This window comes from Trachypithecus francoisi, unplaced genomic scaffold (genome assembly GCF_009764315.1).
Source record: "Trachypithecus francoisi isolate TF-2019V2 unplaced genomic scaffold, Tfra_2.0 Lachesis_group3, whole genome shotgun sequence".
NCBI classification, from domain to species: domain Eukaryota; kingdom Metazoa; phylum Chordata; class Mammalia; order Primates; family Cercopithecidae; genus Trachypithecus; species Trachypithecus francoisi.
In genome coordinates, this window is record NW_022681468.1 from 52,889,654 (window position 1) to 52,905,604 (window position 15,951).

At 36.0% G+C, this 15,951-nt stretch overlaps 1 protein-coding gene across 1 annotated transcript in view; it reads left to right on the plus strand.

Moving 5' to 3' along the window:
• The window catches only part of TXNDC16 (thioredoxin domain containing 16), a 125,150-nt gene that overhangs the window by 34,804 nt on the left and 74,395 nt on the right, over positions 1–15,951 (plus strand). Inside the window, exons 8-9 of the mRNA XM_033188031.1 lie at positions 3,272–3,362; positions 6,852–7,002. Coding sequence (XP_033043922.1) covers positions 3,272–3,362; positions 6,852–7,002 — 242 coding nt within the window. The remainder of the gene's footprint in view (positions 1–3,271; positions 3,363–6,851; positions 7,003–15,951) is intronic.

Genomic DNA, 15,951 nt, shown 5'->3' on the forward strand with positions numbered 1-15,951 from the left:
AAGGTGAATTTGCTAGCAACTGAGGTTCAGAAGACTGGTAATAGATAGTTTGAAGAGGAAGCTCTTGGAGTTCACTTTTTGACAATCATACTTGTGAAATACCCAATAGACATTCATGTAGAGATATCAATATGGTAGTTGGATATTACTAGACTGCATTTTATGTTGGGAGTACAGACGAGGGATGTAAATTTGAGAAATAAAGCTGTGAGACCAGAAGAGATCACTGAGTGATTCTAGAAGGAAAAGAGAAGACTGAACCTGAACTTCAACATTTATGTATCAGTAAGGTAAGGAGGAACCGGTAAGGGAGACAGAATGAATGTGGTAGAAGTGCCCAGTAAGCAAGGTAAAGATAGAATTTTAAGGAGGAGAGCAGGAACAATTGTGTCAAATGATGCTGAAAGGTTGATTTAAGATCAGAAGTGCCAAGTGGCCGTTATGCCTAGCAGTGTAGAAGTTACTGGTGACCTTGACAGGCACAGTTTCTGTAGAGTGGTAGGGGTATCATGCCTAGTAGGAGGGATATAAGACAGAATAGGTAGAGAGCAATTGAAGACTGATTACGAAGACTGGTTAGAAAAGTTTTGCTATTGGGAAGGAGAAATACGGGGCACTGACTGGAAGAATATATGGGGTTAGGAGAAGAATTTTTTAAAAAGCATATTTATAAACGAGAAAGATCCGGTAGGAAAGGGGAAATGCCTCACACGGGAAAAAGAGGGGAGAGTTGCTGGAGCAAAATTTTCAAGTAGGCAGGAGAGGATGGAATCTAATGAACAAGGGCAGGGATTGTTCTTGGGTGGGAGCACAGAAGATTCATCTCTGGTAACCAGAGGGATGAGAAAATATGAACATCCATTCTGCCAAGTGGGCAGATAGATATGATGCTAAGAGTTTATAAAAGTTTTTTGGTTTGTTTTTTAATTGGTTCTTTGTTCTCAGTGAAATAGACACAAAATCGTCAGCTAGTTTGAGGGAAGAGTTGAGAGAGCTATTTCGGAGGCCTGGAAATAAAGAATAGTTGTTAGGCAGCAATAATAGTTAATATCAGCAATTTAAAGTGACACCATTAGCATGGTGATGCTAGCTTGTTTTGGCTTCCCTCCTCCTCTCCCCAGCTATGTTTCCTTTTGCAGCCGTTAAGTATTGAACAGGCCAAGCACTGAGTTAACTTGGATTATATTTTTTAGCCTAAAAAACATGGCAGGGAAATTATTATAAAGATTGACCAGGGAATTTAAGCTTAATTAGGGGGAAAGAGAAGATCAGAGAGGGAGGACCTATGGATTGTAGGTCCTGATGGGTTAGAGTTGTGTGCTATACAGAGTGAGCTGGAGATGTGTGTTTGTGTGGGGGAGGAGGCTAGATATGGAAATTAAAGAGGGGATTGCAGTAATTGGTAATTGCAAGGTGTAGAGTTAGTGGTTAAGATATGATTGAAGAAAGATGACTGGAATAAAGAAGGCCAAGGCCTGAGAGACTGGGATTTTGAAAGGATCATCTATGTGGATAATAATAAAATTCCCAAGGATTAAGACAGGGGTAGTACTAGAGAGAGTGACATTGTGACAGAAGCTAAATTCTTCATGGAATGACGGGGAGTGATCCTGGTTGGGGTGTTTTGGGTGACTCCAAGGTGGGGTGGTGAGTGGAATAATCTGATGATACGCAATGCAAGTGCTAGGAGAATATGTAGGGGATGGGAAGATAATCGTCTGGAAATGACAATGAGGAGAAAAAGGAAAATAAAACATGAAAAGGAGGAATCATCAAAGAAATACTTCAAGAAAATTTCCTGGAACTGAAGGTTTGAGCTTCCAGATGGAATGGACCCATTGAGTCCCAACATAGTGGATTACCACAGAGCCACACTAAAACATCGTATTTTGAAATTTTAGAATATTAGATTAAAAGACTATTCTAAAATCTTCCAGAGGGGAAAGAAGAGTTTGCAGTTCAAGGATCGAGAATCAGAATGGTATTGAACTTCTTAAATTGCTGCACTAGAAATGGAAGGAAATGGAGCAGTGTTTTCAGAATTCTCAGGGGAAATGACTAGAACCTAGAATTCTGTACCCAGCCGACTATAGCTAATTGTGAAAATAAAATTAAGACACTTTCAGATGTGCAGGACTGCAAAAGTTATCTATTCCATATGTCCTCTCGTAGGAAGGTGTTAGATAATGGGCACAAGGGAGCAATAAAGAAGACGATACTGGAAAACAGGCAAAAGGACCCAACACAAGAGAGGGAGTAAGAGAATCCTAAGGATGGCAGTTGTGCAGCAGGCCAGGTAGCAAGAGTCCATCTTAGAGCAAATCAGAAGGCACTGTAGAAATGTTTACAAGAAGATGGATTTGGTATATTTGATATATTTGAAGTATTGAGAGAGTTAGAAAATTGTGGAAGAGTTTAGGAAGAAATTAGGAAAAAACTTAAACAAAAATTTTTAAAAGATAGTTATAACTATAGTGAAGAAGTTGCTCAAAAAGGGAAAGTGGCCATTCTGTACCATATGGCTCATCTGTAAATAGTATTTACTGTGTCAACAAAGTAAATACTAGATATTGATCTAATAAAAGTTAGAACTATATTGGGAGAGTTGGGATGGGACGTGTTTACATTTGTGGAGCTGAGTTTCAGGAAAGAGAGATGATTTGTCATCTTCCACAGTAGGAAGTCAACAGATAATACTAAAACTCATTATATACATTAAGTTATATATGATACACACACACACATATGTATGAAATAAAGAGTTGAGATAAAAGAAATAAGAAATAAGAGTCGAAAGGGCTTGTCCTTTGGGAATTGTAAATGCAGTAGAGGGTGGGGGAGTGGCTATTTTTCTTAATATGCCTTATAAAATTATTGTTTCCTTTCAGTGTAAGTTTGATTAAAAAACCTAACCCAGAAATAATATACACAGACACATACACAAATAAAACTGAACATGAAAATTGTATGATGCATTCATATTCTCTTCCCTACTACTAGAAAGAAATCACCACAAATTTGTTGTATATTATATTCTTAAGTAAAACTCATTTTCTACTCCCTCTGAATTCTTCTCTTACCTTGAGTAGAATACACTTTTTATAACTTCTTTTAACTGCCTGCATTTTCCCAACTAGTATCTCTGTGAAGCATTTTTCTTTAAATGTAGTAGAACATAAAGGAGGGTAGGATAATATTCAGAATAGAAGTTTACACAGAGTCACACAAACTAATTTTTCCTGTCTTCCAACTCCCTTTGTCTCTTCCTCAGAGCACAGAGCAGTCATGGAAGCTGCTTTTGTGTATGGGACTACATACCAATTTGTCTTAACCACAGAAATTGCCCTTTTGGAAAGTATTGGGTATGTATAAAAAGCGTATGTCAAAATTTAAAGGTTTTTTTTTCTTGTTCACTTATTTCACATTACTTAGCATTTCCATTATACTCCCACAGCATAGGCTTAGATAAAGGAATCATAGCTGATGTGAATATATAAATGAAACCTGAAATCCTCTTTATTACTATCGTCTGCTGTATTACAGTCTTAAAATATACAGAAGTGATGTTAGACTAAGGTAACGAAGGCAGTGTGGATAAGCCACGAGATGTGAGTGGCCAAGTGGGATATCTTAGGAGTGAATCTCCTGCGGTGATCAGATAGGGGGGATAAAATAACAGCTTTCAAAATGAAGCTTCAGAAATTCTTTGTGAGACTTTTGTAAGTTACTTTGTCATAATAATCTTAAATGTATTTAAATACAGTTTTTGAACAGAACGTTTGAATGTTTATTTTTCTTGTCTAGTTTACAATTTTAGGTGGAAGCCTATTTTCCACACTTTTTGGCTGGGCAACCTAGGTCTAAAGTTTTCTTTCTTTTTTGTTTGACTTCAAAATGCTCTTCAGGAAAATTAATCCAAAACAGGGCAAAATGGTGACTGTATGACCTTTTAATGCCATCCAAGAGTTTTTAATGAGCCCTCCTGCTGACCTCTCAGGAAACAGCGGCTATATGATATGCCACACACAGAGATGTTTAAAGCCCAGATGTTTTACAGCTCTACATTTAGAGGCTAGTGCATAGCATACTGATAAGGTGAAATGACTTTTGAGGAAAGGGGAGTAGGGAGAGAAGAAAGTTTCTACAAAGAGAAGTTATATTTTTATTGCTCTGTATGACATTGACCAGCATTCCTTTTTCCATTAGTCTCTCCTTATTGACCTGTCTCATTCTGCTGGTTCTCTCATTAATGAGTTAAATAAAGTGGATGCATACTCACTGTTTGTCTGTACTGCTGATTTCCCATCCTGGAATAGGGGAAGCCTTGTTATTCTCCATACCACAGTGATTGCATGTAGCCCCACCATTTCTCTGGGGGTTAGTTGTTTGTATTCTCTTATGTTACCAGCCTCTATATTTTTTAGTTAATGAATAATTGCAAATAATAGTGTTATTAAAGCATAAAGAGGTGGTTATTTATTGGCAAGGTATAGGTCCTATTATTTACCTTACACATCCTGTTCAGTAAGTTATACTACACATATATATAGTATATGTGTGTGTATATATATAGTGTGTGTATATATACACACAGAATATGTATATACTGATCTAAGACTAAGGCATGGTATTGTTCTGTAAGATTTTTTTGCTTTTCCCATTTTTTAAATGGAAATTTAAAAATGCACAGTTATCTTCTTATCCTGTTTTTCATTTGCTTTGAGTATATGATGTATTGGGGAAGTTTGGATTATCATTTCTTCATAGGTAACAAGATGGTGATGAGTCATCCCTGGACCTGAGGTGACAGGGAGAGACTATAGATTCTGAATATAGTGGTGCTGTGATATCACTTCTGGATAAAGTAGTTGGCTATTTGGGTTATCTCCTCACAGGAGTGAGGTGAATACATTCTTTCTTTCACTTGTTAATTCTTTCATTCAGCAAATATTTATTGAATGCTTTCTATGTGGTGTAGACACTATTCTAGTTTCTGGCGTTATAACATCAGTTAAGACTAGTATATTAATTGCTGTATCATATTGGATCTGAGTGTGTTTGCAATTATTTATTAAGAAAAGCATTTATGATAGATAGTAAAAGATAGCATGCCATAGACTCCAGTATTTTCTGCTACTTCCCTATATTCCCTTCCTAAAAAATCTGTGGGCCAAGAAGGATATTACCCATGCCCCATAAATGTTACAATCCATTAAATCAGAGGTGGGCACCTGACCTAGGGCCAGCGAATCCATTGGCTTACTTGAGCAAATGAGAGAGATGAGAGATCCTCTCTCCCAGGAACTTCGAATTGGACATGGAAAAGCTGGATTATACAGCAGGGTAGCTGTTCTGCTCACAGGAATGTTTTGCCCACTTGTAAATAAAACAGAAAGATGTCTTCCCAGATTGAATTGAGAGCTGAAAAATGTTAATGGCAAACGAAGGTCCCTGAACTCTTCCTGTTCAGGTCTCTACATTTATTCTCTAACTTTTCTCTGATCCAATTATTTGAATTTTCCTTACATTCTGTGAGATTCTCTTATAAACTTCAAATAAGTTTCACTGTTTTTGTTTTCCGTTATCTGCAAGCAAATGATCCCTGATAAAATAATTTTCCAACATTATTCTGTTGTTTCAGAGGCTGTGATTCAGAGTCCAGCCTTAACTAGGACCTCCTGCACCTCAACACTTTCCTTTCAGCAGTATGTGACTATTCAGGAATCTCCTCAACAAGTTATATGCTTTCATTGCATCTTAGGTTTTGTTTGAAATACCCATTTGTCCTATCTTTTTGGAGGGGTCATTCTCTCCCTTTTTGTTTTTTAAGCTCTGCAGTAATCTCCCTTTTCTTCCCCTTCCTTCTCCTTTCTAGTTTGAAGTAGAAAGAAATATTTCCTTGTTCCTTGTAGTATTTTTCCATATTATAGCACTTACAAACTACATTTTAATTGTTTGACTAACTGTCTCTCCTTCAAGGATGTAATTGTCTTATTTACCTTTATCTGTTGTGTTTAGCACAGGGCCTCACCCATAGTAGGGATTAAGTAAATCTTTGAGTGACTATTTCTTTAATCATTGAATTGATTAGAAATTACTTTGCAATTAAATTTGACATCAGTGAACCTTGTCAGCTCAGTTTAAATATGTCTCAATAATTAAAATAGCATTTTAAAAATAAATTTTTGTAGTATTTTGCCAAACCCTACTAATGCCATATGGATATTTCTAAAATGCTATTTTAATGTTGGCAAACCTTATCTCCACTATAAGTTTATCTTTGAATTCTCATACTGAAGAGAATGTCAAAGCTCAAATTATAAGCCATATTTGCTGAGTTTTGTAATATTTCAGATACAAACTCACAAACTCCCACAAACTGTCACATGGTTTCTATTTTAGACTGTTTTGGCTGAAGTTTATTCAAAACAGCTTCGGGTTTAAATTAAATTTAGAAAATTTGCGTTACAAAGCTCCATTTAGCATAGCTTTAGAAAAGCAACTATATTTGAAGATAATCTCATTGTCCGCAAGGTGACAGCCTTTTATGGAAGAAAGATTATAGTCTTGCCTGTAACCTATTATAATTTAGAAACTACCATATTAAAGAGTTCAGAAAAAAAAATTGTTTATACAACTCACGTGGTTTGTTCAGCTATTAAGGTTAATTTTCTTTAATATCCTATATCTTGTTTTTTGCCCAAGTTCATTTAATTTTATACTCTTTCAGGCTTTTACTAAAATAATAATTCAAAAGCATGAGACAAGACAAAATTTATTGTTACATCTTTTTGGATGGTAGAAGGATCACATATTGAACCTCATTAAGTTAATTAATTTTTAATTTATAGCTCTGAGGATGTAGAATATGCACATCTCTACTTTTTTCATTGTAAACTAGTCTTGGACTTGACCCAGCAATGTAGAAGAACACTAATGGAACAGCCATTGACTACACTGAACATTCACCTGTTTATTAAGACAATGAAAGCACCTCTGCTGGTATGTGTCTTATTTTATATTTTTATTTGCTTTCTACTGCCTGTATAATTGCAAAAGGTATGTGTCTTATTTTAACATACATAAAATGTATTAAGTTTTGATTTACAGATGCATGTTTTACTAGATGAATGACAGTTATATCTTTTCCTTTTTTTTTCCCTCATTTTGAGGGATTTAGGAATAATTCCTTATTAAAGGCAGAATAGAAAATAGACTATCCATTAAATGACATTTTAATACCTTCATATATTATTGCATTGAAACCCAAATAAAGCATTGTGTAAGTGAAAATATTCTGTGGTAGTAATAATGAACTCTGGGTCTTGGTGAGCACTCGCAGATCACAAAGACCACGCATCATGGTTAAGAAAAGACCTCTTTTTTTTTTTTTTTTTTTTTGAGACAGAGTCTTGCTCTGTTGCCCAGGCTGGAGTGCAGTGGCACAATCTTAGTTCACTGCAAGCTCCGCCTCCCAGGTTCACGCCATCCTCCTGCCTCAGCCTCCTGAGTAGCTGGGACTACAACCACACGCTGCCACATCCGGCTAATTTTTTGTGTTTTTAGTAGAGATGGGGTTTCACCTTGTTAGCCACAGTGATCTTGATCTCTTGACCTTGTGATCCACCCACCTCAGCCTCCCAAAGTGCTGGGATTACAGGTGTGAGCCACCGTGCCTGGCCAAGACCTCTTTTATGAATGCTTTGATCACTATTTAAAAAATTGGTAGATATTAGGACCTAGGATTTCTGGTGCTCCAGTTTCCTTACCATTAGCCTGAAAGAATGTTGTAGACACTAGGTGGTGGTGATCAGCAAACTGTTCTCTCAAAAGTTGAAGGGTTGTGCTGAGCATATATAAAATCTTCAGTAGATCTTCTCATTCAGTATGTCTTTTTTAAAATATAAAAATGATGCATGTGTATTATAAGTAATCCAAACATTACAGCCAAGTATGAAGGAAAAGTTTTAAGAAGTCATTTAATCCCTTCACTCAGAAGTTAACTTTAGATGACCCCACACCTGTCATCTTTGCACCCACATGGATGCATAGAGATAGGAGAATGAATGGATTAATGGACATGTCATATCGTGTGTACTACTTTATAGTAAGATGTCTAATCTTGAGTTTAATAGAAGAAAATGAAACTGATGTGAAACTAGAGGGATTATGGAACTTTTGATAAGTGTTTTTCATCAGTAGAGGGCTCTTTAAGGAGTATTGTCTCAAGTGTTTAAAATGGTTATGAAAGACATTAAGAAATTGAAATCATTATATTTTAAAACTTTGTTTCCATTTTAGATAGTATTGACTTTTTCCTACCTGTGAAAGATGAGAAAATTAGCTTCATATGTTTATTTCCATCTCAGCTCCCTTGTCCTTCTGATTTGTGTTCATTTTGTTCTTTGAACATTATCAAGGTCTATGATATTTATATTCAGTATACTCTGTTTTGTAACCATAATTCCCTCTTCTTAAAAAGCATTGCTTCTGCACTTAAATAGATTCAGAGCTCGCCACCACAGTTTTATGGGCTTTATTCCTTAGTTCTTTTTTTTTTGAGACAGAGTCTCACTCTGTTGCCCAGGCTGGAGTGCAGTGGCGCGATCTCGGCTCACTTCAAGCTCCACCTCCCGGGTTCACACCATTCTCCTGCCTCAGCCTCCCGAGTAGCTGGGACTACAGGCACCCGCCACCACACCTGGCTAATTTTTTTTGTATTTTTTAGTAGAGACGGGGTTTTACCATGTTAACCAGGATGGTCTCGATCTCCTGACCTTGTGATCCGCCCACCTCGACCTCCCAAATTGCTGGGATTACATGCATGAGCCACCATGCCCAGCCATTCCTTAGTTCTTTAAGTGACTTTTTTCTGTGGTTGGATTTTGACTACAAGCATTTTTTTTTTTTTTAAGAAAGCGGTTTAAAGGTTTTTCTTTCCTTTCACATTGGGAGAATACCCTCTGAATTTGTTTTAAGCTTCCATACTAGCATAGAGCAGAGATAAAGAGAAAGGACAGTTCACTGTATGGTTCTTCACTATTTCCCTCCAGGTTCACTTCCTTCTCTTCGACTAGTGGAGTATTATTAAGAATTCTCAGGATTTTGTCTTTCATCATTGGGGGTAAGATTAGGACTCATACCTAGCTTTATTAAAAATCTGTTTTTATTTTACTACAACATTCTGGCTTGAAGTTGTGCCCTTTCCTAAAGTTTCTGCTCATGAATTTTTTTTTTTTTGGCTGTATTTCAAAACTATTTTTTGTTTTTGTAGATAGATAATAAGGAGGAAGATTCTCTGATCTTATTTCACTTTACGATGCTTACTAGGAATTATGTAGCATTAATTTTGAAATTAAAAAACCAAAACTTTGGAAACTTTTTATTGACTTAAATTAAGTGTGGTTTTACCTGAAAGCATAACATGGCAAAAAATTTAGGCCATCATTTATATTGCATTCTGTAGGAACAACAGCCCCTTGAAATACACATTTTATAAAATACAGTGTGAATGGTACTTCCTAGAATTGTGCCATGCAGGTGACCCTATTCTAACTGCTGTTCACCCAAAAGGAATATTAAATTGTCAATCAAAGTCTGAAGTAGGGTTTGCTTCAACACTTTCACAGAATAACGCATAAGCGTTTTATTTGTTTGAACTTTTTTTTCCTAGACAACTAGGGAACCGGGATATAGGATTCAGGCAGAGGCTCCAGAAGCCCTGGTAGACTCTGAAATAGGTAGGAATGACCAGTAGCATGAAGCCAAGAAAGATGTGAAAGGCTGAACTGAAGATCAGTGCCGAATTGGAAAGCTAAGCTGAGGATTCAAACCTTGATGTCAGCCTAGAAATACCTGGCAGAGTGAGGCCTAGAAGCACAGATTCGTGGACTTTCATAGACCAGAACAGAGAAAATGAATGTAGAGTACAGAAAAGGAGACAAAGCCTCAAAAGATTCCTTGAGACTATTGGAGGGTGGCTAAGGTCTTACCCCAGTGGAATTAGGAAGGTGTTAGAATCCTCAGCTGGTTTGGTCACTTTTATGTTTTAGTACTTTAAACATTTGACCAAATCAGTGTTTGAGGTTGTTTTTTGTTCTTAAATAATACATTTGAGGTTTAAAAAACTGAGTAACGTCAAACCCTTTTATAGGAAACACCTCTTAGACCAAAATTTGTTCTAACTGGGTTATATCCTTTGATGGTATAGTTAACTGGAATGAGATAGAGAGGTCCTGAAAGTTCGTACCTAAATTTGTTGACTTCTTACAGGTTCTTGTTAGTAGCTGACTTCATAGTTGACTTTGAATTCATGTTTCTTGCTTTATTCTTATTCTCTCATAGTACCACTGAAGCTCATTTCCCTACCTCCCCCTCTTATCTTAAACATTATTCTATATACAAGCCCTTAGGGTTTAATCATGGTTGGGTTTTGTGTGTTTAGTAAGATGCTTTGCAAATTAGCCTGGGTTTCTGGGTTCAGGATCTGAAATAATTTGGTATGTTTACAAAGTCTTTTTATAAACTAATAAAAATGGAAAGTAGGATTCAGGCTTTTTTGTAAACTGCATTGTGTCTGATCATTGCAATTTACATGTATTATTAGTTCACTTCTAAGCATATGAAAATAGATGCAGATTGCTTTTGTGTGTGTGTTTATTGCTTTTTTTTCTTTTAGGTAAACAGGGTACTTGGACACCTAATTGTAGACATATAACACAACCATGTCTTATACTCATGGTGGGAGGTGTGTCCTTTTGATCATGTCAAACTGAAAATAAATCTTGAGCATAGAATTTTTAAGTGAATTTCAATCTTAAATAGGTTAAGTAAGATTCTGCCAGATATGGAGTTGTTTTAGATGTATTGTTAAGGTTCCCAACAGTGAACACAGATGGGAAAATGGTTCAATTATTGTCCTGTTGGCAAATACCAAGGACATTTTAGAATGCTGATGATTTTCTCCATGATAGATTCAGCTTACATTTGTAGATAGAAGGAAAGCTTTTATCTGAATTCCAATAAGAATTCTCAAGTGTAAATATCTGATAAAATGTTAAAAAATCGGTAAGTGTACACATTTTTAATAATTTCTGAAATTTTTACATTATTTTTGTTCATGTAGCTGTCTGTCTCAGACAGATTCAAGACACTTGGATTAAATTAAACCTACTCTTTTATGTAGGAAATTAGAAAGATGCTGTTATGATTTATTCATTTAGCTCCTATTTCTAGAAAACTTATGTGGCAGTGTGCAATATTGTACAGCATAGTGTTTCCTAACATGGTTGTTTTAGAGCCTTTTTTTCATTGTTGTAAAAACCACATAAGATTACCCTCACAACAGTGTTAAAGTGTGTAATACAGTATTAGCTGATGTACGTTGTTGTACAGCAGATCTCTGGAACTTTTTAATATTGCATGACTGAAACTCTATACTCATTAAACACACAACTTCACATCTCCCCTCTACCTGACCCCAGTCCTTGACACCACCAGTCTACTTTCCATTTGTATGAGTTTGATTACTTTAGATACCACATATACACTGAGTTATGCCATATTTGTTTTTTCAGTTGGCTTATTTCACTTAGAATAATGTCCTCACAGTTCATCCATGTTGTAGTGTATGTTAGGATTTTATTCTTTTTTAAGGCTGAATAATATTCCATTGGATGTATATACTGGATTTTATTTATCCATTCATCCATTGATAGACGTTTAGGTTGCTTCCACCTCTTGGCTACAGTGAGTAATGCTGCAGTGGACATGGGTATTCTCTGAGATCTTGTTTCTCATTCTTTTGGAAATATACCCATAAGTGGGATTGCTGCATCAAATGGTAGTTTCATTTTTAATTTTTGAAGAACCTCCATATACTCAGCCCTCTGTATCTGTGGATTCTGCATCCTTGGATTAAACCAACTGCAGATAAAAAAATAATTAAAACCCAATACAAAATAAAAATATAACAATAAAAATAATTCAAAATTAAATTATGGTATAACAACTATTTACATAGCATTTACATTGTATTTGATGTTATAAATAATCTAGAGATGATTTTAAGATATACAGGATAGAGTGGGTAGGTTATATGCAAATACTATGACGGTTTATATAAAGGACTTGAACATTTGTAGATTTTGGTATTTAAGGGGCGTACAGAAACTGATTCCTTATGGATACCCAGGGATGACTGTACTGTTTTCATAGTGTCTGCACCGTTTTACAATCTCACCAGCAGTGCACAAGGGTTCAGTCCTTTATATCTTCACCAACATTTGTCATTCTTTTCTTCTTGCTTTTCTTTTTTTTTTTTGATAGTGGCCATTCTAAAGGGTATGAGATGATACCTCATTGTAGTTTCGAGTTTTATTTTCCTGATGATTAGTGATGTTTAGCATTATCTCATATGCTTGGCCATTTGTGTATCTTCTTTGGAAAAATGCCTATTCAAGTCTTTTGCCCATTTAAAAAGTTGAGTTATTTGTTTTGTTATTGAATTGCGGGAGTTCTCTATGTGTTCTATATATTAACTCTTTATCTCATATATGGTTTGCAGACCTTTTCTCTCATTCTTTCAGTTGTCTTTTTACTCTGTTAGAAGTTTTAGTTTGTCTATTTTTGCTTTTGTTGTTTGTGCTTTTGTTGTCATATCCAAGAAATCGTTGCCTATTTCAATGTCATAAAACTTTTCCCCCTATGTTTTCTTTTAGGATTTTACTTTCAGGTCTTATGTTTAGGTATTTAATCCATTATGAGTTAATTTTTGTATATAATGTAAGATAAAGGTCCATTTTCATTCTTTTGCATGTGGATACCCAGTTTTCCCAACACCATCTATTGAAGAGACTGTCCTCTCTTTACTGAGTGATTTTGACATCCTTGTCAAAGATCATTTGACCATATACACGAGGTTTATTTCTGGGCTCTCTGTTTTGTTCCATTGGTCTATGTGTCTGTTTTTATGCCAGTACTAGGCTATTTTGATTACTGTAGCTTTGTAATATATTTTGAAATCAGAAAGTGTGAGGCCTCTAGTGTTGTACTTTCTCAAGATTGTCTGGGCTGTTTGAAATCCTTTGAGATTCCATATGAATTTTAGGATTGTTTTTTCTATTTCTGCAAAAAATACCATTGGGAGTTTAATAGGGATTGCATTGAATCTGTAGATTGCTTTGGGTAGTATAGACATTTTAATAATACTATTAAGTCTTCTAATCCATGAACACAGAATGTCTTTCCATTTATTTATGTCTTTTAAATTTTCTTTCAGCAATGTTTTGTAGTTTTCAGTATAAAGGTATTTTGCCTCCTTTTGAAAATTTATTCCAAAGTATTTTATTCTTTTTCAATGCTATTGTAAATGGGATTATTTTCTTAATTTTCTTTTTGGATTGTTCATTATTAGTGTATAGAAATGCAACTGATGTTTGTGTGCTGATTTTCTATCCTGCAAAATGGTTCTCATGGTTTTCTGGTGTGTGTGTGAGTGTGTGTGTGTGTGTGTGTGTGTGTGTGTGTCATCTTTAGGGTTTCCCACATATAAGATCCTGTTACCTGTGAACAGAGATAATTTTACTTCTTCTTTTCCAATTTTGATGCATTTATTTGTTTTCCTTACCTAATTGCTGTGGCTAGGACTTAGTTCTACATTGAATAAAAGTGTCAAGAGTGGGTATCCTTGACTTGTTCATGGTCTTAGAGGGAAAGTTCTTAGTTTTTTTTACCGTTGAATATGATATTGGCTGGGCTTTTCATTTATGGTCTTTAATATCTTGAGGTAATTTCTTTCTATTCCTAGTTTTTTGAGAATTTTTATCATGAAATGGTGTTGAATATTTTCAAATGGTTTTCCTGCATCAATTGAAATGACCATGTGATTTTTGTCCTTTGTTCTGTCAATTTGGTATACAGTATTACATTAATTAGTTTCTGTATGTCAAACCATCCTTGCATTGCAAGCATAAATCCCACTTGCTCATGATGAGTGATCCTTTTAATGTGCTGCTGACTTCAGTTTGGTAGGTTTTTTTTTTTTTTCTTATTTTGAGACAGAGTCTTGCTCTGTCACGTAGGCTGGAGTGCAGTGGTGCAATCTCGGCTCACTGCAACCTCTGCCTCCCGGGTTCAAGTTATTCTCCTGTCTTAGTCTCCTGAGTAGCTGGGATTACAGGCACACGCTGCCATGCCCTGGCTAACTATTTGTATTTTAGTAGAGATGGGTTTCACCGTGTTGCCCAGGCTGGTCTTGAACTCCTGAGCTCGGGCAGTCTGCCCGCCTCAGCCTCCCAAAGTGCTGGGATTACAGGCGTGAGCCACCACTCCTGGCCCAGTTTGGTAGTTTTTGTTGAGGATTTTTGCCTTAATATTCATTAGGGATATTGCTCATACTGCTCTGTAGTTTCCTTTTCTAGAAGTATCTTTGACTTTAGTATTAGGGTAATGCTGGCCTCATAAAATGAGTTTGGAAATATTCTCACCTCTTCAAATTTTTGGAAGAAGTTAAGAAGGATTGGCATTAATTCTTTAAATGTTTAGTTGGATTTTCCAGTGAAGGCATCTGGTCCTGGACTTTTCTTTTTTGGGAGGTTTTTGATTACTGATTTAATTTTCTTACTAGTTCTAGATCTGTTCAGATTTTCTATTTCTTAATGATTCAATCTTGGTAGGTTATATGTTTCTAAGAATTTATTTCTTGTAAGTTATCAAATTTATTGGCATATAATTGTTCATGATAGTCTTTTATAATCCTGTTTATTATATCATTTTTGAAAGTTAATTTTTAAGTAATTTTAGTTATTTAATAGTAATACATGAATTGTAGAAAAATATTGGTAGTTGCACCCCAATGCAGGAGTGTTTCTGTCACTTTTATATCTAACACTAATTTCTATTTATATTACATATTTTATTTAGTTGTAATTTTTATACTTCTACCCTATGACTTTCTCTGCCTATCAAGGATGTTTGTGATTTTGTTTTTTGTCAAATGGAATGGATTATAACTTCATAGTTAGGCGGGGTGCAGTGGCTCCCACTTATAATCCCAGCACTTTGGGAGGCTGAGGTGGGTGGATTGCTTGAGGCCAGGAGTTTGAGACCAGCCTGAGCAAAATGGGAAGACCCCATCTCTACAAAAACATAAAAAATTAGCTGGGTATGATGGTGTGTACCTGTAGTCCCAGCTACTTGGGAGGCCGAGGTGGTGGGCGGATCACCTGAGCCTGGGGAAGTCAAGGCTGTAGTGAGCTGTAATCATGCCACTGTACTGCAGCTGGGCAACAGAGTGAGACTCTGTCTCAAAAAAAAAAAAAAAAAAAAAATTCATAATTAGGAAACTCACAAGATTTTAAAAGAATTATACCAACTTGTATGGTAAGACACAGAAATAGCACAAAATGATATATGTACTTTATACCTCCAAATTTTTAGGGGCAGGAAAAGGCTGAGAAATCTACTCAGCTGCAATCACAGGCTCCTTTTTTTGTTTTTTGTTTTGTTTTAAAAAAAAGACTAGTTGGAGGGCAGACCAAGGCCTAGACTTTGTAACCAAGAGTCTCAAGTTCAGGGAACAGGACTGAGCCCTAGTCAAGGAACTGGCAACATATGCCTGAACAAACCTCAGAGTTGTTATAGACCAGTGACTATCATGTGCCTCCATTTTTCCTGCTTCAACTAGGAGTGTATATAGTGGTTATACTATCCTGTCCCATCATTGTCTTTTGGTCTTTTGTGTATGTATTGGGGAAAATGATCTGTCTCTCTTTTTTTTTTTTTTTGGAGACAGAGTTTCTCTCTGTCACCTAGGCTGGAGTGCAGCAGCGCAATCTTGGCTCACTGCAGGCTCCGCCTCCTGGGTTCACTCCATTCTCCTGCCTCAGCCTCCTGAGTAGCTGGGACTACAGGCGCCTGCTACCACGCCTGGCTAATTTTTTTATATTTTCA